At 41.7% G+C, this 26,277-nt stretch overlaps 1 protein-coding gene across 2 annotated transcripts in view; it reads left to right on the forward strand.

Annotated features, from left to right (window-relative positions):
• Positions 1–26,277, forward strand: part of TBL1X (transducin (beta)-like 1X-linked) — a 145,080-nt gene that overhangs the window by 91,307 nt on the left and 27,496 nt on the right. For both annotated transcript variants that reach the window (XM_014960319.1, XM_014960320.1), the window contains exons 4-6: positions 13,713–13,858; positions 16,582–16,831; positions 23,760–23,892. In XM_014960319.1, coding sequence (XP_014815805.1) covers positions 13,713–13,858; positions 16,582–16,831; positions 23,760–23,892 — 529 coding nt within the window. The remainder of the gene's footprint in view (positions 1–13,712; positions 13,859–16,581; positions 16,832–23,759; positions 23,893–26,277) is intronic.

The raw sequence follows: 26,277 nt of genomic DNA on the forward strand, positions 1-26,277 counted from the left end.
TTCCAATGTCTGATAACCCTTTCAGTGAAAAAATTTTTCCTAATATCCAGCCTGAACCTACCCTGGCGCAACTTGAGGCCATTTTCTCTTGTCCTGTCACCTGTGACTTGAGAAAAAAGACCGACCCCCACCTCTCTACACCCTCCTTTAAGGTAGTTGTAGAGAGCAATAAGGTCTCCCCTCAGCCTCCTCTTCTCCAGGCTGAATAACCCCAGTTCCCTCAGCTGCTCCTCATAAGACCTGTTCTCCAGACTCCTCACCATCTTTGTTGCCCTTCTCTGGACCCGCTCCAGCACCTCAATGTCTTTTTTATGGTAGGGGGCCCAAAACTGGACACAGTACTCAAGGTGAGGCCTCACCAGTGCCGAGTACAGGGGGACAATCACCTCTCGGGCCCTACTCGCCACGCTGTTCCTGATACAGGCCAGGATGCTGTTGGCCTTCTTGGCCACCTGGGCACACTGCTGGCTCATGTTCAGCCGACTGTCGACCAACACCCCCAGGTCCTGGCTCCATCCTCTTTACACCCCCCTCAGGTATTTATGCACATGGATAAGGTCCCCCACAAGCCTTCTATTCCCCAAGCTGAGCAGTCTCAGATTTTTCAGCCTCTCCTTGTGTGCCAGATGCTCCAGTCCAGTGATCATCTTCATGGTCTTTTCAATGGACTCACTCCAGAATGTCCCTCTCTCTCTTTTACTGGGAAGCCTAGAACTAGACAAAGCCCTCTGGTTGTGTCTCACCAGGGCTGAGTAGAGAGCAGGGATCCTCTCCATTGACCTACTGGCAACGCTTTTCGTAGCACAGCTCAGGATGCCGTTGTCTTTCCTTGCTGCAAGGGCACATTGCTGGCTCACGTTCAACTACTCCAGCCTCCTGCTGAAAGCTGGGGAGCCTCAAAGATCTTTTAAAGAGCGTACGCATAAAGGTGCTGTTGAACACAGTAGTCACTGGAATGCTCTTGAAGCTGTGTACATAGCTGTGCTCTGATAGGAAGGATGGAGACCTTTTGTTTGCTGAGGGAAAAACGCATCCTTGAAATGACATCCTGCCAGCCAAAGATAAAGCACACATTTTAGTGTTGTTTCAGTAACAATCTATGGCTGCATTATTTGTGTCTGCATACGTCTTTTCACTGGCCCTTGGGTTTCAGGTAGTCTGCCGGCGGTGTAGAGGAACATAGATGAAACTGAGCTTTATATCAACATATTGATATAAAGACACTTGTGTACTTGCCTAGCATCTATTTGCTCAGGTACTTTTGTGTTAGTGTAACTGGGTGCTGAACAGGTATTACTGAAAAAATAAAACAATACACTTTTTGAGGAAATACGTAAAAACTGGGTATTTAAACCTGGCTTTAAAAATTCTGTGCCTCAATATTCCTGTTTGAAAATGAGATTAATACTATGTATTATACCTCGCAGCAGATGGTGAAAGTTTTTGTTCCTAAAGTGTATTGAAATCCTCTGAGGAAAGTCTATTACAAGTGTGCTGGGACACTACTTAACTTTTTTAAAATTATCATTTCAAAGTACTATTTGTGATTTTATAGATGGATGTGTATGTCTAAGTGCAGTATGAACAAGATGCTAACTATAGTATCCAGTTCTTGGATACTATGGTATTCAGTATGCCCCACCTCAAGCACTGTGTCCAGTTTTGAGCCCCCTACCACAAAAAAGACATAGAGTGCTGGAGTGGGTCCAGAGAAGGGCAACAAAGCTGGTGAGGGGTCTGGAGCACAAGTCTTATGAGGAGAGGCTGAGGGAACTGGGGTTATTCAGCCTGGAGAAGAGGAGGCTGAGGGGAGACCTTATTGCTCTCTACAATTACCTGAAAGGAGGCTGTGGAGAGCCGGGGGTCGGTCTCTTTTCTCAAGTCACAGGCAACAGGACTAGAGGAAATGGCCTCAAGTTGCACCAGGGTAGGTTCAGGCTGGATATTAGGAAAAATTTTTTCACTGAAAGGGTTATCAGACATTGGAATGGGCTGCCCAGGGAGGTGGTTGAGGCACCATCCCTGGAGGTGTTCAAAAGACAGGTTGATGTAGTGCTGGGAGGTCTGGTTTAGTGATGATGCTCCTTGTTTGTTGTGTGGGTGGTTTTTTTTGTCAGTGAGGTTGACGGTTGGACAAGATGATCTTTGAGGTCCCTTCCAACCTAGAAGATTCTGTGATTCTGTGTTAAGACTGAAGACAGGGTTTCTTTCACCTTTTCAACTGTACAATGGCTAGGCTTTGGAGCAATGCAAACTCCATTTTTAATTCTCATGGTTTAGCACAGATCTGATTTGTGAGCATGCAGCCCTATTTATATGGTATGTTATCCTCTATAAGGGCAGCCTACTCAAAATAAAATAGCTTAAGCTTATGATCCAAATCTCTGATATGCTGGAAGTTGAATATAGAACCAACATTTGTGACCTTTCATGAATTGTTTGAGATAAATAAAAGCCACGGTGTTGTTTTAGGAGTGGAATATGTGTTATAGTGATTCTTGGATAAGAGTGCTTGAGAAATTTAACAAAAATGGGTTTGTCTTAAATAAAAGTTTTTCCTCAAAGTCATCCCAGAATGAACATTCCTATCTAATGAGAAACCATCTGTAACTATATACATTGCATATAATATAATATATATAACTCCCCCCAGCATAATATGTATGTAGTAAAAATAGAGTGTTCTATCAAAAGGGTTTATGAGAGATTTTAATGAACTGCTGCTCTTTTTTTTTAATCTCTCCCCTACTTTCTCTATTTGTTTTAAGCTAGGGAGGAAGTGACTGTATGATTCCAGACACAATGAAACTGACTCTTAATTTGAAATTATAGTTCATAGTTGGAGGATGGATGACTGATGAAAAGACAAATCTACTTCTTAAATAAGAACTGTATTATTATCCACCGTTTCTCTCTCTGCTAGTAATCATTTAGTCTCTTTGCAAATACTACGGTAGCATTAGAAGACAACAAGTTTTATCAGGCTGCAGTTCCAAAACCATTTTTTTAAAACTTATCAACGCCATAGATCTTGGGAAGGATGAAGCTGATAGGTTAAAGGTAAATACTTTTCCCAATTTCCTCTAAAGATAAGCAAATTGGTTTCAGAGCTGACAGCACCTCTGTATCGTGTGAAACAATGTGTGAGTCAAAACCACATTGTGCACTTTTTTTTTTTTGTAGAGCAGTGAATACCTACTGCAGTATTTGATGGTCAGCTTCCAAAAATCCAAATTCTGCAATGGAGAGGAAAAAATATCTTTACAGCTACAGAAGTTACTGGTTTTGTCATACTTTGTTCTGGTTATATTTTCAGAAGAATATAATAAGCTGTATGAGGGCCGTTTTTATGTACATTTATATTCACAGACTTAGAGTTTTGTGACCAGATATTTACTTTATATACATATGTATAAGCGATAGTTTTGAATTTTTTTGTTAGTTCAAGAAGTCCTTTTGAAAACTTCTTTTTCCGTGTCTTTTGCCCCTGTTGCATAACAAACAGCAATATAAATGCCATGTAAGAAAAGCAACACTTAGTGCAGAATTTTGTAAGTTCCTGTGAAGGAATAAAAAAATACACTGAGTATCTTGTTCTTTTGCCATTTGCTAAACCCTACTTACTTGGTATTTCCTTTTAGGTCTCTTCACAGTTTTCTAAACTTGGCTATTCTGATTTTTCTTTGGCCTGAAAGTTGCCGTACAGTGTTGGATCTCAGACACTGAGCAAACACAGTGATTTTTAAGCTACACAAACATAAACAATTACACCTCTGCAAATTTATTTCACGGCACGGATTTTGATTCTGATCACTTCATGTCCTGTTTCTTAAAGTTTGTGTAAATGCAGTATTATAGGGGTATTAAGAAAATAGGATGCTGAGTGGAAGGCAGATATCTGTAGGTCAAGATGGCTTTGCTAGTAGAACCAGTGAAGTGCTACACGTTTGTCAATTTACTGCTTTTCCTTATGATTCCCCAGGCCTGGTGAAAAAAGCTGTATCTTGCAGCTTTGCAAGTTTTGCTAAAAACCTGCATGCTGGGGACTTTCTGCCTGCACAGCAATGGCAGTTACAAATCACCCCTCCTTACACCGAACTGGTGTAGCTCTGTTAGGACTCCCTTTGTAGTCGCCATCAGCAGAAACCATCCAGGTGTTGAAGTTCCTGAATGCTCACTGGGTGTCAGCTGTGGTGTCCTATTTGCCACTGCTTATAGGTGTGTATTAGAACTGATAGAAGAACATAGCTTACGGGGAAAAAATGTGAAGTATGTATGTCTGTGAAAGTCTCTTCTATAAATGTGATCCATAAAACAGTGCACGTCGCTTGGGATGTGTAGTTCCACAGACAGGACTACAAGAGAACAGCATCCCATTAATTTAGAAGAAAAAGATTTTTTTTTTCCTTGTTGTGGCCTTTTAAAGTTATTTCAAACCCTACCCATATTTGTATTAAATTGCTTGATCTGTGTTGATATTTATTTGCAATTGCCAATCTAATTTACACAGAGTGAGTGAAAAAGGGGATTATTTCAGACCTGGTTTTCAAAAGATTTTTTGTTAAGTTCCTCTTTCCATTGCTCGTGTTCTGTTTTCTGTCTGTATCATATTTCTCTTTTTGTTAATTTGCAGCCCTCAGAAAGTCTTAAACAGTGAGTGCCAAGTACTGCTCATCAAAAGATCATTTCCAAGTTGTATTAATCTTTTCCAACATATTTTCCTGCATGAAAAAGAAAAAAAGCCTGCCAAAAAATTCTTTGGCACGTAATAAAATAATTTTGGGTAGCAGACATTTACTCTGAATTCTTGGCAGAAGGTGAACAGGTCAGATATCCAAGAAAAAGGGCGTAACATTTAATATTAGTGAATAATCGCTTCTACAAAACTTCGGGTAACCAGGCACACTGTAATTTTGGCAGCTGACACAAGCTACAGCTAGGAATCCTTTCTTTATATTTCTCAGGGACTGTGAAAGAGCTTGTAACACAGGACACATTTCCCAGGGTTCTGGAAATAATTTTAATCGTTCAGCAATCCTAATCTTGAAACAAATGTACAAGCCCTGTTGTTCAGCTGATTTTTCTAAAAATATATTTCAACTGCAGTTCTCTATTTTAAATTGCTAATGTGTGTCCTTGTTAAGCCCTTTATGTAATTGCAAAGGTAAGTCTTCAAAAATAAGCAGACACTGCCAAAACCAGAGAGGCACTCTAGGATGTATTACTGAGGAAGAAAAAGCTCAGCTAGAAAAGAATCTCAGTCTGCTGTGAATAATAAACAAGATGTGGTAGAGGATTTTTGCCCACCTGTTTTTTTAACTGTTTGTAGAATCTTATCAGTGGCTTAAAGCACCAGACTTTTATTAACTGCAACTGAACCTATTTTGGAGAAACTGGTGTCCTTTTTGTGAAGCCTCTGCATTTATACACTAGGGTTTTATGTCCATATTTTTGTGGATACATAATTACATTTAGACAGAAATGTAAGGAGAAACAAGGATTGGAATCCATGTTACATTTTCAATTCTCACTCAGTGCATCATATACAGGGGGAAATACTATATTCTAAAATGGCAGCTGCAGTCAAGTACGGTGAAGAACATCATTGTATTCTCTTGGGCAACCGGCAAGAAATTATATCATTTGCCTCAGGAACTAGATTAGCATGTTAGGCCCAGGATTAAGAAAATACAGTTGGTCTAAGTTACAGTGTTTACTTCTGGTTTTGCAGACAGAAATTGCATTCAAATTAGTGATACGTGTCCCTTGCTTCTTTACACTGGTAAATCTAGACCTACACAAGTCTTAATTTAGTGTAAACTATGCTGTTTGTACATCATTACTCTTTGGAGGAAATTATTTTGTTAATGGTTGTAATTCACTGCTCTTCACTGGAATTTCTTTTAAACTGCAGCGATGGGGCTCTAATTTATTTCAGATCACCACATTGCACCACACTTCCCTTCTTGCCTTTCTGTTTGGAGGGCACTCCCAAGACCAAGACGTCAAACTTGGGAAGATGTTTTTCCACTGGTTGCATCTGGTTTCTTTGGCAAGCAGCTGGGCGGGAAGCTTTGGAGTTACTTGGGTTTGGTAACATGGTGAAGCTGTATGGGGACATCTTTTCCTCCTGCGTGTGATTTTCTTTTGACTCATTACGCTGTGGAATGTTTCTATTTGATGTGTCTAAATCTCCCGGAATTTTTGCCTGTATACTCATTTATGGTCATAAAGATGACTTTTCCTTTACCTCCTCACAACCATCTTTTTTTGTCCCTGCAGCCTGTACAGCTGTGGTCAGCTCTTACGTGCCTTCCTTCATGCGTGAATTTTACATTTATTTAATGTCAAAATGTCAAAGTCTCAGCAGTAGTCCCAGGTACAAGACTACCTTAAGAAAACAGGCAGTGGTGCAGCCAGAAAGCTTGAGATTGCCAGTGGATGCCATTATAACAGTTGTAGGTTGGTTCTACTGAGCCAGAAGTTTTAATAATTTCTAAAACCTTGCTCATTTTTGTATCCTGTACCTGCCAAATACTTCCAAAGAGAACAGTGTGTTACTTCAGAGATGAGGATTGGAAGAGCTGGTATTGGGAATTTCCAAAAAGAAAGACAACAACATGTAGGAGAAATCAATGAAATAAGAAATGCTGATTATTTCCATCTGGAGACGGTTAAATTGTTACAGAAAAAAAGAAGGGGTTATCAGATGATTTATGCCTCCTTGTTTGTTTTTTTTTCTCTCTTTCTATTGAAGTAATAATATCACTAATTTAGCGATTTCTGGAAATTGAACCTAAGATCCCTGGATTCAAAACCCTCAATCTTGACTGCTTGAGTTAAAGAAACAGGAAAATTTATTTAAGGAAATGACGCAGACCTCCATATGTAATCTCACTATTTTCCAGGACAGAGGGCCACACCAGGCATTAGTTACACAAAGATTTGTACAAATGGATTGTTACTTGTACTCAGCATTGAGATAGAGGCTGTTCATCATAAAGACGCCTGAGATGTGTGTGAAAGGCAATTTGATGTTCATAATTCTTTATTCCCTGTTCCATTCTACAATAACAAATGTTTCAGTGAAGAATCACATAGTATGAATAATTAAACTGAATAATTTGCAAATAACTTAGAGACCATCTGATTTTTTAAAAATGATTTGAACAGTATGCTAGTTAAATTTAACAGGGAAAACTTAAGTCCAGTTAGTTCACAAACAGAGAACTTTCACAGTGGTCAATAGATCAGTTAACTGTTGCTAATCAGGGCATCCCCGAGGTAACTCCTGCATAACCAGTAAAGACTGAAACACTTCAGAAGTCATTGCTTCCACAGACCCCTCTTTGTCATTCCCTCCACCTGTGCAAACGCAGCAGTAGGTGCCGTAGCTGTTACAATCTGAGATTGCAGTTTAAACAAGACTGCTTTTTACGGCGCTAAAGGGATCGGGAAATGAAAGGAGCACTTAGGGAACGTCAGTTAGCTGGAGCTGTGATTGCCAGATGAGCTAGCGTGGGGAATACTCGGCAGCACCCTGGTTGTGTGCCTCAAAGGAAGAATCCTTCACTCCCAGAAGAGGTGAGACACATCTCAGGAGAAGACAAGGCATTGCCCAAGCTGCCTGGCTGCCCGGTGCCCTTTTCTGCACCTGAGTATGAAAGGCATATTAAAAACAATTGAAACTACGTAGCCTGCAGATCAAACAAGCACACAAAGAGCAGCATTATGTTCATGAAATAAAACTTAGTCATTTTAAGATTGACGACAAATCTTTTTTTAAGGGGAGGCCATTTTTAACTGAAAAAGGAGCAGCCAAGGGAAGACAATCTCAATCATCTCCATTTTTGCAGTTACAGCAAAATCTATCAGTGAAATTTTGCAAAACATAGCCCTACATATGCATTTTTTGGCACTGCCTAGGGCAAGAATTCCCAAATGGCTGTGTATGTACCACTGAGAGTATATACAGACACCTCGGTGTGGGAAAAGATACAGCACAGAACCAGGACCTGTTATCACTGTCAGTACAAAAAAGTGCAGGAATCTCTCAATGAGGAATTTCAGTATTTTCAAGTCAAAAACACTCACGTAACAATTGGGGGGGAGGCGGGATAGGGGTGTCATTTAAGTAATTTTTTTCTGCATTTATTATATACTCTGTGCTTTCACACTCTGTGAAATCTTTCGAGACCAGCTATTTCACAGTGGGTAGGTCACCTGCCATTAAGGTGATTGTACCAAGTTCTGCACTGTTCGTTTGGATACTTTTTTTCATGTATGACAATGTATTTATAGGTTGCACATTGTCTGATGGTTTATGTTTTCCCATTTTCTTTGAGGCAGAAAAAACCTGGAAGCCATTCTCTTAAGTCTGCCAAAAGGTGCCATTTAGCACTGGTCATGTTATGGCACAAGTGCCATGAAAGCGGTTCAGTGCACAGCTGTGCTCTCTCCCCTTCTGCCCTTTGTGTTTGTGTCTTTAACCTCAAAAGCTCATAGTCTCATTGCATCCGTCCTCGAAGGGTTTACTACGTTAACATTTCATTTATTGGTGCTGTTTGAATAGAAGCTATTGTTTTATAGAACGATTAGTACAGTCACGAAAATGACAGAATTTATGAGAAATATACATGTGGACACAGATTTGCGGGTTTCAGTCATTTTGATGCTACTACAGCATTTTGAGTTTGGATCTAGTGTAATTTCATGTCATCCCCACGGCATCTTTTCTTCAGATCCCTACTTGCAGAGCACCTTCTGTCCCTGCCCTTGCTCCCCAAGGGCCTTGGCAGCCTGCACAGAGTCACTGGAGGAGGGGACGAGGCGCTCGTGTCTTGGCTTTGCGTTCCCCAGTGTGGTTTCATGAACTGCAGAAGGATGGCCAAGTTAACGTTTGTAACACGAGCTAGCATTTAAAAAACTCGCCTTTGTTTAATGGAAATCACCTTTTTGTAAGACTGAACTGTAGAGCTGCAACATTGCTATATAATTCAGCGGACTAACACGCAGAGCCCCAAAGAGAACTGATGACATCTGGTATCTATAAAAGCAAAGCTCAAGTGATTTTTCAGTGTTATCAGAAACCTGACACAGATACAGCTTCATTCAGGATTCTGTTAACTGTGTGTGTTAACTCTGAAAACCAGTCTACTTTCATATGAGTCTTAAATAAATACTACAGTAGTACAAGAAATTGGGAGGTAATTAGCTGTTGGTCGGTGGTCTGGTTGAGTCGTTTCTGTTGTGTTTGTATTTCTTTTTAATTACAATTGTATGGGAGGATTTTTCCAAGAGGGGTGAGGAACACTGTGTCCAGCAGCACCCGCTTACGCAGTTTTGCTCCATTGGTTTTCAGTATTTGGATCTTACCAGATAAGATTTTAGGAAAGTTTGTCATAACTACTGGAGGCGTGTGAGTGACATTGCTCTTCAGTGACAGCGTAGCCAGGAGTTTAGTGATTCTTCATGTAACAGGTGTTTAGGTGATAGTTTATTAGCATCAGTAAAATAACAAGATTGATTGCAATAACGCAACTGGGGTTTGTGCTGAGAAGTTCCTTCTCTCATGTGCAGCCAGGTGAGATGTGCTGCTCTCTGGGGGTGTGGCAGCTCAGTGCTGGACAAAGAGGTGAGCTGTGTGCCACAGTTATCTGCTGGCAAAGGTACGGCTTGATATATGCCAGCAGTGAACTAAAAAGTCTGCACGATACCAAATGCAATACTGAGAGGTACAAAGTCATAGTTAAAATTAAGCCTACTGTAGGCCCACAGTAGTGATCTTCCACTTTTTTACGTCTTCTGTTGATGTTTGTTGGTCACTATTTTTATGCCATCCACCCTTTGATTGAAATCAGAGACCATGTTACAGGTTTCTGAGCTGCTGACTCACAAAGTAGCTGCTGGCTTTTTTAGCGGTCATAGAATCATAGAACGGTTTGGGTTGGAAGGGACCTTAAAGATCATCTAGTTCCAATCCCCCTGCCATGGGCAGGGACACCTCCACTAGAGCAGGTTGCTCAAAGCCCCATCCAGCCTGGCCTTGAACACCTCCAGGGATGGGGCATCCACGACCTCCCTGGGCAGCCTGTTCCAATGCCTCACCACCCTCACAGGAAAGAATTTCTTTCTAGTATCTAATCTAAATCTCCCCTCTTCCAATTTAAAACGGTTACCTCTTGTCCTGTCACTGCACTTCCTGACAGAGTCCCTCTCCGGCTCTCCTGTAGGCTCCCTTCAGATATTGAAAGGCCACTCGCTATAAGGTCTCCCTGGAGCCTTCTCTTCTCCAGGCTGAACAACCCCAGCTCTCTTAGCCTGTCCTCATAGGAGAGGTGCTCCATCCCTCTGATCATCTTCATGGCCCTCCACTGGACCCATGTCCTTCCTGTGTTGAGGTCTCCAAAGCTGGACACAGTACTCCAGGTGGGGTCTCACGACTGCAGAGCAGAGAGGCAGAATCACCTCCCGTGACCTGCTGGCCACCCTTCTCTTGATGCAGCCCAGGATGCGATTGGCTTTCTGGGCTGCCAGTGCACATTGTCGGCTCATGTAGAAGCTTCTCACCCACCAACACCCTCAAGTCCTTCTCCTCAGGGCTGCTCTCCAGCCATTCTCCGCCCAACTTGTATTTGTGCCTGGGGTTGCCATGTCCCAGGTGCAGGACCTTGCACTTGGCTTGGTTAAACTTCATGTGATTTGCACGAGCCCACCTCTCCAGCCTGTCCAGATCCCTCTGGATGGCACCCCTTCCCTCCAGCGTGTCGACCACACCCACCGAGTTTGGTGTCATCGGCAAACTTGCTGAGGGTGCACTCTATCCCACTGTCCATGTCTGCAACAAAGATGTTAAATAGCACTGGTCCCAGTACGGACCCCTGAGGAACACCACTCGTCACTGGCCGCCAATTGGACATTGAGCCATTGACCACAACCCTTTGAGTGTGGCCATCCAGCCAGCTCCTTATCCACCGAGTGGTCCATCCATCGAATCCATGACTTTCCAATTTTGAGACCAGGCTGTCACGCGGGACAGTGTCGAACGCTTTGCGTAAGTCCAGGTAAATGACATCTGTTGCTCTGCCTTTGTCCACCAAACGTGTGGCAGTATCATAAAAGGCCACCAAATTTGTCAGGCACAATTTGCCCTTGGTGAAGCCATGTTGGCTGTCTCCAAACACCTCCTTATTTTCCATGTGCCTTAGCAGAGATTCCAGGAGGATCTGCTCCATAATCTTGCCAGGCACAGAGGTGAGACTGACTGGCCTATAGTTCCCTGGGTCTTCTTTTTTTCCTTTTTTGAATATCGGGGTTATGTTCCCCTTTTTCCAGTCAGCAGGAACTTCGCCAGACTGCCACGATTTCTCAAATATGATGGAAAGCGGCTTAGCAACTTCATCCGCCAGCTCCCTCAGGACCTGGATGGATTTCATCAGGTCCCATGGACTTACGCACCTTCAGGTTCCTTAAGAGGTCTCGAACCTGATCTTGTACTGTGGGAGGTTCTTCATTTGCAGAGCCCCTGTTTTTGCCAAGTTCAGTGCTTCTGGACAACAGCTTAATTATCTCATTTTTCTCCATTATTAAGTAGATTTGCTGATTTACCCATCATGCATTTTTAAGTCCATTCCTTTTCAAGAATGTTGTCAATTGTTGTTGTTGATGATTAATTTAAATATTTATAAATATAAATTGAGTGGGATCCTACACTCTTAATTCTGGTTAGTTGCATGCCATGTATTTATATATACATAAAGATTTCAGTGGTCAGCGGTCAAACCCTAGATCTCTCAGACACAGGCTGTGTATGCTCAGTGCTTGAGTTCTTCCTCATTGTGGTGCCCAGTAATGTGCTTAGATGTCCTACAAAACTAGTAATAGGAGAAAAACACTGCCCTGCAGATCTTAACAGCCTATTTTAGATGCAGCAGGAGGTCCAGCAGCTCATAAACTAGACTAGGACATAAAGAGCAATACAGGATAAGAATTGGACCCAGGGATTAGAGAAATTATACTGCAGTTTTCAGGTGGTTTTTGCTGAGCTTTATTTTTATGCCTTCTAATCCTGCGTAATTCTGCTCATAGATGGACCTGCCACTTGCTAGAAAGTATCCAAAGCATCCCAAGCATCCCTCAAAACTGGGGTAGCGCAATGAAAGGAAGGTAGGGTCAGGAGAGGAGATGATAGAGACTGTCACCAGGAAGAGGAGAAAAACAGTGCCAGAATAAAATGTGTAGGGGGAGAGAATCACAGAGAAATACATACCTTGGTTTCAAACGTGGGAGGCATTCTGTTTCTCGGCTTGTTTTTGCTATCTATCTATCTATGATCATAATTGAGCTAGCTGCAAAAAGGATCTTGAAAACAATTTGAGTGAGAGAGAGAAAGCATTATTGTGGAGCGAGCCCAAAATCCCATCCTCCAGCCCACACACAATTGGACATTGCAGTGATATGGGGGAAATCCCTTAACGGACAAAGCTATAAATGAAACTACTGTTGACAAGGGGAAGAGGCACAGCTATATTTAACGGAAGTATTTTCATTTGAGAGCTGCTTTCTTTTTCTTCTGTTTTTTTTTTTTTTTTCTTTTTTTTTTTCTAGTTGGTGGGGATTTTAAAGGCTTTTTCTGGTTTTGCTTTCATTTGAGAGCTGCTTTCTTTTTCTTCTGTTTTTTTTTTTTTTTTCTTCTTTCTTGTCTAGTCGGTGGAGACTGCAAGGGCTCTTCCTGTTTGAGACGGTGCATGGGTGGTTTCCCCAAGGCTTTTAATGTTAGATTAATGCTCTGGAGACAGTGTGGTGATAAATGGGTTCCTACAGTTATATCTACATCCTGTTCCCCCTTCCCCCTCCCTCATCTGCCCCTACGTACAGTCACTCTGCGGCGCTCGCCTTCATACCCAGCAACAGTTTTAAGCAGCTTCAGCCAGCATTTAAGGCACAGCTCTTTCTTTAAAATGCGTCCAGCAAAATTCTTTAATTTTCAGTGCCATCGCCTTCATTACTCTTTATTTCTAGGACAATGACAAAAATGAGATGGGGCAGAGAAAGCCTTCGGTGAAAGGATAGGCCGCTGCACTGGCTTGTCGTCTGCTGTTTGGCAGATCCCAATTAATTACTTTTCCTATTACTGTTCACTTTCAAAAAATAGGCTTTCGGGAGCAGCCTTTCTGTTGTTCCACGTTTTAATGGCAATGTTCTGCACGTCATATTGTACTCAGCAATAAATGAGCAGAGGATTTGAAATCTCCTCGCTGGCATAAGGGAATGGCTCCCCTGTGTCAGCTGCATCTACGGCTTGATTTTATACAACTTCTAGGGATTTAAGTATTTGTCTTTGGAAAACACCCACACTAAAACGCAGTGAGGGAAATGAAGATTTGCGGCACCTTCTCTTTAGCTGGACTTGCCCTTGTGGCAGCTGATATTTTTTTATGTGTTTGGTTTTGGTTTCAGTTAGTACAGTTCTCTGGTTATTTTTCTCTGGGTGCATTTTCCATTTCTATATGTGCAGGGGCAGGGGACGGGCGGTGGCAGGGTGGTCAGGATGGCTCTGGTTAACCTCCCTGGCTCCGTGCAGCGAGCCCCTGTCCTTCTGCTTACGCAGCAGCGTCTCTCAGATCTCGGAGCAGTATTATTTTTAGACCGTGAAGGTGTATCTGGCTGGTGCATTTAGATTTCATGTCATGGCTTCCTTTTCCTGCTCTCAGGTTTCTCCCACTCGGCCTTCACCTTCGGAATCGAGAGCCACATCAGCCAGTCCAACATCAACGGAACACTAGTGCCACCTGCCGCACTCATCTCCATCCTCCAGAAGGGGCTCCAGTATGTGGAGGCTGAGATCAGCATCAACGAAGTAAGTACCCCTGGCCACCATGGCCACCGCTGCTGGCCTGCACGCCGTGCGTCCCAACAGCCCGGCCGTGCGTCCCAACAGCCTGGGCGGAGATGCGAGCAACCAGCTTTCTCTTGATCTGGTTTATTTTTTGTTCCTCACGCTTGCCCCACCCCCAGCAGAGAGCTGAAAAGCTCTGAGGTAGAAACGTATTTCAGTTTTTAGCTGTGGCATCGAGGCCGGCTTTGCGCTGTTTAAATGGATTTTATGGTGTTCCCGCTCTCCCAGTCAACAGATCCAGGGTGCACAGATTCTTGGAGCAGATAAGAAAATGCATCTGTGTTTACAGTCGTGCGTTTTCAAGGTCGCAAGCAGAATTTGGCAGGAAAAGCCTGCAGTGTAGGTTAAAACTTCGCTCCCTGACACCTGCTAGCAGGCAGCACTGCTTGCAAGCCTTGAGAAGCCTGATCAAAAATCCATGGAGGTCACTGGAGACATTCTCTCTGATTTCAGTGACTTTGCCTCAGATCATGTAAGACCAGGCAGCCTCTTCTCCTGTACATGGTGAAATGGTTGTGTGTAAATTGTGACCCTGGCTGGGGCACGGGTTGTCTGTGGGGATTGCATGAGCAGCCACAAAAGTGTCTCTGTTCTCCTTGAACTGCTAGAGAAAACAAAGAGGGGATGTGGGAAAAGCCAGCATTTTTGCCCTGCCAGCCTTAAAGGCATGGTGCTTCGAGAGGGAGTGAAGCATGACAGATAAGCAAGTACTGCATTACAAAATATTTACCATAGATATTCGTAATTGACAGAGGTCTGTAATAAATATTAATGCATGAAAACCTATTGCTTTTTCTTCTATAGCTGAATGTAGCATGTGAACAGCATGGGTGAGAACAAAGGAATATAAAATAGATAAAAGATTGTGTTGTTTGCAATGTGTAGTTCGGAAACTCAGTTGGTTTTATCACTGACATTCTGTGTGGTTTTCTTTTTATGACTTGATACCGTGTTTAAGAGTTGTATATATGTTATTTTTTAATTGGGGCAATGACATTTGACATTCATGCCAAGCTTTACTTTGATGCAGTTGTAATAACAAACCACTGTTAGGAATCTCTCCCAATTTGCTGCTACTTAACATTTTGCCCTGTGCCTGAAATTGGATCTACACAGTTAGAAACTTCCAGCCATGAACAGGACCTATTGGTTCAGGTCTTATGACGACTGCGCATCCAGCTTCAGAATTGGCCTCAGTTGAGAGAATAATCCAAAATATGCTTATTGCCACCGTTAAGATTTATGTTGCTCTCATCATGGTTTGATTCTGTTCAAATATGTGCTTATTAGTACGTTACAGCAAAGCAAAGGCCATTCTGATGGCTGACCGCCAATAATGGCTACATACGGTTTCTCTATGTGTGCCTATTGCTTAAGGGTGGTGAGTGATCGGTGAGTCTAGAAACTAATGTGTATAAAATTAAAGTATTGTTTGTGGTCTGTGAAATGGCAGTCATCATGGAAATACTCCAGTGAGCAGTTTTAAAGTTAAAAGTGTAAGATGCCAAAATCCATTGGCAAACATTTTTTTCATTGTGTAGCAAGGACTTGAGCCAGAATTCAAATAAATGTCGGTAGAAACATTTGCATAAAAAATGTTGAGGAGAAAGAGCACTTATGTATTTCTTCTCGAATGACTCTTTCCTCCTATTTCTTCCCTGTGAGGAAACAAATGTGTATTATCTTAATACTGTAGTTGTAAGCAGTAATTCAACGAATAGTCCGACAGAAGCATACTAGTCAGCCAAATGACTATTTTTCTTTATTAGTTATTGTTATCTATTGAAAATTATATTGTTTCCCAGCTACTTCATCTACCCATATCCTAGTCTTATTCCTCAAACACAAATCTTTCACTGCTGGGTCTCGATTATTTCAAAGAATTAGAGGGAGTTTGGAAAAGATCAGTAAAATGGCACTTTATGGAGGCTACTAAAACCTTTTTCCTATATTTAAGATAATAGGAAAGTGAAAGTGAAGGAAAGCTAATTAGATAAAGCAGTTGTTGACCTGAGTCTGTATTAAGTCTTAAAAAATAGTCCTTAAAAGTTAACTCAATTGATTTTAAACCTGAAGCCTAATTTACAGAAATCAAAATGAAAGCCATAACTATTAGGAATAAAACTAGCAGAATAAAGGAAAAATAATGGTAAAGCAGTCCTGTATAATCAGCTACAATTGGTGATGCTGGGCTGATGACCGCCGTGGAAGAAACCACTGAATTTTTACATACGTCTTGTTTTGCCTCAGGTTCATTATGCATCAGCTGCTTCCATTCCTATGCCCCTGCAAGTGCAGGAAGACAATTCAACCAGAGTCTATTTGCCTTCGTTGTGGCTTTAACCATGACTCTTTTTTCCAAATCCAAAACAAAGAGAAACTTTCTGTGATCAGTCAGACTTCTTTTTTTTCCACAGTATAATTTTTTGGCATCTGTAAATAGAGTTTGTATGCCTGAATTTTCTATAAAATTCCAATAAATAACTTACTCACCGAACAGAACATCAGTACCACCATCATGGGTCAGAGAGAGACAGTCTTTACTGATGTGGCACTGTTGGTTAAGTCAAAGTGCAGTATCTTCACGCAACCTAGTTTTGTTTCTTTATATCATTACCTCTTTGCCGACCTCGATGGTGAATATCCTAAGCTTGCAGTTTCACTTCTGCTCATTTTCCCTGCAGGATGGTACAGTATTTGACGGCAGGCCCATAGAGTCACTGTCTCTGATAGACGCGGTGATGCCTGATGTTGTACAGACCCGGCAGCAAGCATTCAGAGAGAAACTAGCTCAGCAACAAGCCAGCGCAGCGGCGGCAGCGGCAGCAACGGCAGCAACAGCGGGAGCAACGACGACTGCTGTTTCCCAGCAGAACACACCAAAGAACGGAGAAGCCACTGTGAATGGAGAGGAGAATGGGGCACATGCAATAAGTAAGCCAACCCTTGCAGCTGCTTGTCGCTCCGGGGCAATTGGAGTTTCAGTAATGTTCTTGTACTTAGTTGGTGTCTGCAAGGAGGTAGAACTCAAGGGAATCGTTCCAGGAGGGCGAGGTATTTCTAGAAAGGAGTAAAAATCATGTTTCACATCACAGTGCTGTGTTTTACTGCTGATCCAAAAGCTTCAGATATCTTCAGAATTGCAAGTTGAAGACAGTATGAAGAAGTGGAGCTGTATACTCTCTCCTTGGAGCAGGCTACCCAGACTTCATTAATATTATCACCTTTGTAGGTGCTTTTAGATAGTCAATTAAGGTTGGGACAAGCTGTAGCCACAGTTGGTCATTTTGGCCATACTATGAGGGATATTGGTTGAGAGGCTGAGACCTACAAGCCATGTCTGTGTAAATGAAGCATGGCCAGAGCACAGCCTTGAGTGCCAACTATCCTATGATCATCCATAGCCTTGGCCTGGTCCTTGGCCCAGTTTGGACTATACCAGCTATCCATTCTGCCAAGCATTGCCAAGCACAGGATATAGGGTCACAGGTGCCAAAGACCATTCCCAGCAGACATCTGGGGGTGAGGTATTAGAAAGCATCCCTGAGGAAAGGGACTTGGGGGTGCTGGTGGACGGGAAGCTGGACAGGAGCAGGCAGTGTGCACTTGCAGCCCAGAAGGCCAATCACATCCTGGGCTGCATCAAAAGAAGTGTTGCCAGCAGGTCCAGAGAGGAGATTCTTCCGCTTTACTCTGCTCTGGTGAGACCTCACCTGGAGTACTGTGTGCAGGTCTGGAGTCCTCAGTATAGGAAAGATATGGACCTGATGGAGCGGGTTCAGAGGAGGGCCACAAGGATGATCAGGGGGATGGAGCACCTCTGCTATGAGGACAGGCTGAGGGAGCTGGGGTTGTTCAGCCTGGAGAAGAGGAGGCTCCGGGGAGACCTAATAGCAGCCTTCCAGTACCTGAAGGGAGCCTACAGGAAGGCCGGGGAGAGCCTGTTTACAAAGGCCTGCAGTGACAGGACGAGGGGCAATGGCTTCAAGCTGGAGGGGAACAGATTTAGATTGGAGATTAGGAGAGGGTTCTTCACTGTGAGGGTGGTGGAGCACTGGAACAGGTTGCCCAGGGAGGTGGTTGAGGCCCCATCCCTGGAGATATTCAAGGTGAGGCTCGATGAGGCCCTGGGCAACCTGGTCTAGTTGGGGGTGTCCCTGCTGGCTGCAGGAAGGTCGGACCAGATGACCTTTGGAAGTCCCTTCTGGCCTGGACAATTCTATGATTCTGTGATCTTGGATGCAGCCAATCTGTCTTGAAGGCACAGAGGAAAGAATTCCTCACCTTTTAACTTAATAGCACCATGCTTAATCATACAGTCCACTGCAGATATCTAAGTGAAGGTCCTACCTTCCCAAAATTTCGTTAGTCTGTGGGAACAGTCAGTTCTCAAGAGCTCTGAATTCACTTTTGTTTATTGGTGCCAGTGGGAGACTGTGCTCATATCTTAGATATCTAAAGTCAGACATATAAAACAAGGAGGGGACATACCTGCTTGTGTAACTGGATCTTGATGACTGTGCTAACATTGCGGGGCAAATATGATTAATGGTTCTGGTTTCTGTGTGCAAGCCATATTAGGGCACTGGCTAACTTCTGAAATGAGACCTTAATGCCTGATTGCCTCCTGAGGAAATTCTAGAGGAACATGCATGGCAGGTTTTGTAGGAAGCCCCAACAGCTCTTTGTCTGAGACACGTAGCATTTCAGGACTGTAGTCATGTGACTAATTTTATTTGTTCTGCAGTGTAGACACCTTTATCAGTCTCCATCTTCTCTTTGATCTCAATAGATTCCTCAGTGAATCAGTGAGAACAATGCTTTCAAACCAGGTTTTTCTTCAGAGAATTCCAGTTAGACAGGATAGTTTCCCCCCAATAAAACTGCAATGATTTAAATAACATTTTTCATATGAGAAAAGCAATTGTAAAAAAGTTCTGAAAAAATTGAAAATATTAATCTGATTTTAGACTATGGATTGCTTATGTTTTTCTTCCAACTGACCCTTTGTTTTGAAATTGAACTTATTTCATACATGAATGGGTGCAAACAGAAATGAAAACACTTTATAATGTATCAAATTCTGACATTTTGTTTGTTGATGCTTTCCTTCAGCTGCTTTGTGAAAATTTTAGGGGAAAGTCTTCCTGTCTCAGGACCAAAAAAACCCAAATTCTTAAGGTAGAAAACTGAGTATTGGTTCATCACTAATACAGAACCACTCAGATTCCTTCTGATCTGAAGAAACACACATACTGTTTTATTAATAAAAGGAAAGCCTTGCAGATCAGTTTACATGTATGAGCCTTGATTTCTCAGATCTGCCATTTTATTATTAAAAAATAGTAATTCTCACAGCTTTTTTTTAATGGAAGGATTTTCATGAACAGTTGCAGACCTTTCTTGGAGTGTTAAGAAGAAACTGGATGATTTAATATTTGATTTATTATCATCCAGTAGCTCTGTCTGGAGCAACCTGCAAGAACATGACACTGTGTTGTCCCGGAAAATTTCACAGAGGTAGGATGCGTGTCAACCAATGAGATACTCTACCGGACAGCAAATTTCAAAGCATTAGTGGGGCTAATCAGCCTAGCAGACAGACCAGTTAACTGGGCAGTGGCAATGGGAAAATGGAAAGTCCTGGAGGAGTAGCTGGCCAGCTGGCATGTGTTGTTGGCAGCTGCTCTTGTGCCAGTTGATCATCCTGGGTGAAGAGGGGAGGTCTGCAATTTAAGGAGAAAGAGGCTTTGGAGAGAAGCTGCTGAGACATCCAGGAACAGCCAACTGTGATTCGACAAGTGATTAACTACATTAATGAAATAACAGAAAGGTCATACCCTTTCTTTTCATTGCTTATGCAGGGCAAACTATATCCAGCCTTACCTTTTCCCTTATCACTGTGTTCAGAGAGTCTGTTTAGTCTCAGATAGACAAGATGAAAGATCTGGCAAGACCTTAGATTATAACAAAAGGTTTAGGGTAGGATGGGACAGAAGTTTAGGATGGGACATCAAATGGCTTACGTAAGTACAGAAGGTTTAGGATGGATAGGACAAAAGATTAGGATAGGACATAGGATAGGCAAGGCTGCGAGACTTCCTGGGTAGAGAAGACTGCTGATAAAAGAGGTGTGAGAAACTTCCCAAATCTTTATTTTCACTTTTGTTGGATTGCACAGAACTGGCATATATAGGGATGGGTTTGACAAGTGGGCTAGTCCTTAGTCATAACCTGGAAGTCACACATACATCAGCCTGTCATAAAAAGGCAGGATGGGGGGAGTGGGTAAAAGAGCTATCTTTGTGAAGTGGCCTAGTTTGCATTTATTCTGACATGGTCCATGACATTGTAAGTCTTCCCAAAAAAGAGTTAATATATTTAATATAATACGATATATTTTTGTATAAATTATTATTAATATAATGTGATAGGGTGATTTGATTTAGGGACGGGAGAGACAGAAAAACATCTAACAATAACAGCAGTTTGAGGGCAGATTCAAATACTAAATAAATAAAATTTCTGCCTTCTATTGCTGCTTCCTGAGTAATGTTTTCAGCTTTAAAAATTAGTAAAAAAAATAAAAATTGGCATGTCAAAATGGAGCCAAACTTTGGATTGTTTTCCAACTCAAATATTTTTAGTGTCATTTGTTTCATTATATTTGCAAGGATTGGCTTGGGTTTAAGAAAAATAAAGCTCTGGAAAAAAGGCTGAGCCCAGTTCCTTTATTATAACTACAGCTGTAAAGAACAACTTCAGTGAAACGCCTGTCAAAGATTTAAGTAAAAAAACACATTTCCTGAGAAAAGGCAGGGTTAGGTAAGATATTAAAAATATATCTTTTTTTAATTTGGAGGAAACAGAGACTTAATATTACTCACTGGTATGTTAGAATTATATATTTTGGAAAAAAACTTAGTCATAATAATTTGGGGGAATATGACTTTTAATTTCCAGTTATTTTGATTTTTTAATACATTTGAGGAGAAAAAAAATGGAAGAACATGGCATAGACTTTACTAGAGATCCTCTGGGCTTTAGAAAATGGTTTGTGTTAAACATTAGAGCAGAGTTCTCTAATATATGACCTTAAGACCTGTGAGGGTCTGTTGCACTTGGTAGAACTGTCTTCTTTCAGAGATCCCCTCAGAGATGTTCTTTGTGCAAATGGGCTATTAACTGAGAGCTTTCTGCTCTGAAGATACTTTGAAATAAAAAGAAGCCTATTCTTGATGGTTACTGCGTTTTACTTATCTACTTATCCTCATTCCCCATGCACACATTGTAGCTGCATCCATAAGAAAGCCAAACTTTCGAAGGAGACCAGGGCTCACAAGAGCTCCAGCTGTGTGGGGAACTCAGCACTTCTATGAGGGGTCGTCCTGTGCTCAGGGGTTTCTGCAGGTTTTTGTTGTTATCATAATCGTATCTCCCTTATATTGCTAGCGTCGATCTGAATCTGAGAAGAGCCCGAAGCAGTGTCACAGAAGCATGAACTTTCCTGTTTGTTCAATGAGGCATTTCAAGCTTTGTGCTTAACAGTAACACTCTAAATACGAATGTTCCTGACTGATGAAGACAGGAAGAAACACATAGAATATCAACATTTGCAAACAATTTCTGAAAGAATCCTCATCCTTCCCTCCCTTTTCTCCTGAACCATCAAAGCTGTAGTGTCAAAATCATTAATGAAGACAATAGAAAATCATCCTGCAGGTATTTCATTACTCCCAGAGGCCAGTCAGTCTTGCCTGTACTAAAGCAGGTATCAGCCAGACGAAGTTTCTTTTTCACAGCATGAGTACTTTGGGTTTTCTTCACAGCAGTTAATAACATTAGAAGTGTGTATCTAGGTTCCTCCGTCTGGCCATGTACAAACACAGAATATTTTTAAGTATCAGATGGCCTTACTCTGATAGCACCTCATGACTCTGGGATCTTGGAGCAATGATGCTCCCAAGCTGTCATAATTTGAGGGTGAAAAGCAGCTCTGCCATCAGAGCCAGGCAGGTAACAGGATTGTATGGGGTAAGAGCAGTGTCTCATTTAGATTTTTCAAATTAAAACGCTTGAAAGATCTTACTTCTTGATTTACCCCCAGCTTCCAACTCACAGTGTGTATGGGACACAGATCAATTACCATACTGTTTTTTTTCTCATTAAAATATGCTTTAAACTTGATGATTCTGTGCTGTGCTGAGAAACAGAGGATTGCGAGTTCCCGACTCATATCTTCTGGTGGGTTTTAGTCCTGCTTTGCTCTTCATTGCCCTCATTGCTCAGAATATCGTATCAAAGTTGACAGCTGCTAGTGGCAGGCTAAATCTTGAGTACTTGACAGTATTAATTTTAGCAGTTATGCACCTAAGGAATTATCAAGGAAAATGCTTGACATAGGGACTCAGCATAGATGCAGGTAATACGTGTAATTAAAAATACAGATATTTTAAATTAGAAATGTGAGCTGTGAAACTACAGTTTGTTGTTGTCTAATTTTGATACTCCTTGAACTCCTTGAATTGCATGTGAATTCCATTTCATTCTGTCTATGGGATGGATATGGCACAGACATAGTGAATAGGGTACCTAACCAAATATGCAGTGAGAAGTGCTACTTATGTGACTCAGCATAATTACGCAGAGCAAAATGGGGTATTTGAAAGCCCGGTTAAGGGTGGAAATCTGGAGATCTTCCTTCCAATGGCAGTTGTGTAACGTCATAGTCTGTTTTGCCAGTCGATGGGCAATAGCTCAGCAGAGCTGGAGTATAAGGACAGATGGCTGTTTTTAAATGCCATAAACATGTGGCAATAAAGAAGCATAATTATTCCACTCGCAAACCTATGGATCTCCATATGTGATCAAAGAATGACTAACTAAACGACTTAACCCAGAATGAGAACTTGGATTTTGATCAATCAGAGCAGATCAGCTGGCCAAGGCATTGATTAGATGACACGAGGCTGCCAGCTCTCCGCTCTTGGATGGGCTCTCTGCAAAACGGGCCACACTTCTGTGTGCAGCATCTGCTGTCTGGTGTTTCAGCGCCGTACCTGTCCTTGACTGGTGCCATGCTTGCAGAGGATAATAATCTTGTGCTGCTGCCAGGAAGCGTAGTCTGAGCTGAATGAGGAAGATTTATACTGAAGCAGTGAAAATCTGGCGTGAAAACATTGTTCATGATGCAAATTGGAATGAATTGCTGCCACTAAAAGAAATTCATCATTTTAAATTCACTTTTTTTCCTTAAGGAAAGAAAAAAGCTTTATAAAAACAAGGTTACTTAGACTGCAGTCTAAAAAAACCCCAGAATTACAGCATGCAGGTTAAGTATATCTATGCCTTGGTACCTCTGCATATCCTTGAGAAGGTGATCTCTCATTGTTTCACTGCTGTGCTCAGGGAACGAGGCCCTTACTCAGTATATTCTTCATCTGAGAGTAGAACACATATTACTTACAGGACACTGTATAAGAAAAGGTATGTGCTGTGTCTAACTTTTTTAAAAGACCAGTATAAAGCTTTTCTCAAATATGGCAACCTGTTATTTTAATAAATCTGTAAATCATTTTTTAATGAAGCCAGCTTCAAAAAACCTATACTGAAATAAATACTATTTTTTGAATAGAAGTGACGTGCATTTATACAAAATATTTTGGAAGGCTGTACATTTTAAGGAAATATCATAACTGAACCCTCATAGGGAAGAAAACAGTAATATGGTCAGTGACACAACACAGAATGTTATTTATAATGTACACATTGCTTTAAGCTTTAGGCCATGGGTATCCAACTCTTTTTAAAGCAAACTTAACGGCGTCTTGCAAACTACTTATTCTGATATATCTCCTTACAGATAATCATTCAAAGCCAATGGAAATAGACGGGGATGTTGAAATTCCTCCTAACAAAGCAACAGTCCTTCGGGGCCATGAATCAGAGGTGTTCATCTGTGCCTGGAACCCTGTCAGTGACCTGCTAGCATCTGGGTAAGACCATGACTGAAAACAGCTGCTGCAATTAGAGTATATTTAGAGATGTAAGAACATGAGAGCGTTTACTAGAGATGAGTGAGTGTTCTCTCGACTGTTTTTTCAGCCTGCAACTGTTTTCTTCAGCAGAAATGTACCTATGTAGGAGTTAAGTAATTATAAGGTGACGCAGAATATGAAGCATTTGCACATTTAAGATGTGCACTCTATGGCCCTGAATGCACTTTTGTTTTTTTAAAGGTTTTTAAAATAACTTTGGATAATTCTCAGGTATTTGAAGTTCTTGTAATCTACTCCTACTGCTCTTAGTTAATGGTTCACATTGGCATCTCAGAAAGTCTTTACCATCCAAGTTTACTTTTTAAAAGTATGGCAACTCTAAACCAGAGTTCTCTTCAGCTATGTCTGCGTCAGCGTGGTGCACAAAAAGGAGTAGATTGTAGAGCAAAAACTATTATGCAAGGACTGTTATGTCACCACTGTTTGTGTGGGATAGGGGGGATTCAGGCTGGACTTAGTTTTGTCCGATGAGCTGAACATTAGGTAGTGGTTTGAGGGCATGTTTTAGTTTAGTGACATTGAAAAGGAGTCTAGTTTGTGTTCTGCAGGACTGCTCAGAAATTACAACTAAAGCATGGCAAGTGGGACTTTGACTTATAAAAAGGGCTTTTGATCCAAACAAAAATGCTAGTGTTAACATACCCCGAGAACTATATACAGACGCTGTTGGAATCTATGTTTGACCATGCTTAAAGTTAAACCTTTAAATGAAGGCTAAATTTAAGAAGTCTAGCTGGGAACATGAAGGAAAGCTGATACTAGCTGGAGCAGAGAAATGGGTCTTCATCACTTAAAGTTTCTTAGCAATATCGGAACTGTTGTGGTTTAACCCCAGTCAGCAGCTAGGACCATGCAGCTGCTTGCTCACTTTCCCCAGCTGAAATGGGGAAGAGAATCAGAAGAGTAAAAGTGAGAAAAAACTCATGGTTGAAATAAAGACAGTTTAATAGGCAGAGCTTAAGACGCAGTCACAAGCAAAGCAAAACAAGGAGTTCATTCACTGCTTCCCATGGGCAGGCAGGTGTTCAGCCATCTCCAGGAAAGCAGGGCTTCATCACACATACCAGTTTCTTGGGAAGACAAACACCAACACTCTGAATGTCCCCCCTTTCCTTCTTCTTCCCCCAGCTTTGTATACTGAGCATAACGTCATATGGTGTGGGATGTCCTTTTGGTCAGTTGGGGTCAGCTGTCCCAGCTGTGTCTCTTCTCAACTTCTTGTGCACCCCCAGTCTACTCACTGGCAGGGGGGTGTGAGGAGCAAAAAAGGCCTTGATTGCTTAGGTCCCTTCCAACCTAGACAATTCTATGATTCTATGAAAACATTACTGCGCTACCAACCCTCTCTCCCATCCCAAATCCAAAACGTAACACCACACCAGCTGCAAGTAAGGAAGTTAACTCTGTCCTAGATGAAACCATGACAGGAACACATTTCTTACAAGGAAGAGGAGAGCCCTTATTTTCCTTCCAACTTTTTGCAAGGTCATCAGAATAGTCTTCTTGTCTTTGTTGACTTAAGACGAGAAAGGAAGGAATTAGAGTGCAAATGGGAAAGAATAAATAGGGAAAATAAATGCCAGGTTGGATAAACAGCACCAAGATCTCTAAGAGTGTGAAGACAACAGTTTCCAAAGAACGATTTCAGACAGCAAACTGGATTTTCAGACAACCGATTCCTTCTGAATATGCCTTGTTTCTGGAATGTCCAGGCCCAATAGTACTTTTAGCATCTGTAGTGTCTTCATTTATTACTTTCAAATTGATATAGCATTAGAATTTGAGAAAACTGTATGTAGGGGTTTTGGATGAAAAACTTTGGTATTCAGCTCTTTTTTTCCATAGGCTCAGAACGTCTTCTGGTTTGTGATAGGGTCCCTGGGTGATGCCATGATATAGACAGGAGCAGTAATAGCAGCCACACTCCTACGCCATGCATTTGCTGTATTTTCTGCTAACCGTATTCCTCTACCCACTCAGTTTTGTAGTGTCTCAGGCAATATTGCTTGGCAGTATTACTTATCCCTAGCAAAGCTCCATCCAAATGATTATTATTAAGAAAGGAAGACCTGATCATTATGATCAATCTCCAATTTAAATAGGCAAGCATAAAACAGTTATTTCATGAAGGTTTTCCTCTTCCCAGCATACAGCTGAGTCATAAAAAGAGATTTAGTTAATGTATAAATAAATCAATATTAGTATTGACAAATATGGAGGTCATGTAGCACGTTCTTTAATTGTCCTGGTCCAAATCCAAGAGGATATTTTCAAGGAAAAAAAAAAAAATCAAGGGAATGCAAAGAATGTGATGTTCATGAA

The sequence above is a fragment of the Calidris pugnax genome, unplaced genomic scaffold (assembly GCF_001431845.1).
Source record: "Calidris pugnax isolate Ruff unplaced genomic scaffold, ASM143184v1 scaffold188, whole genome shotgun sequence".
Lineage (NCBI taxonomy): Eukaryota > Metazoa > Chordata > Aves > Charadriiformes > Scolopacidae > Calidris > Calidris pugnax.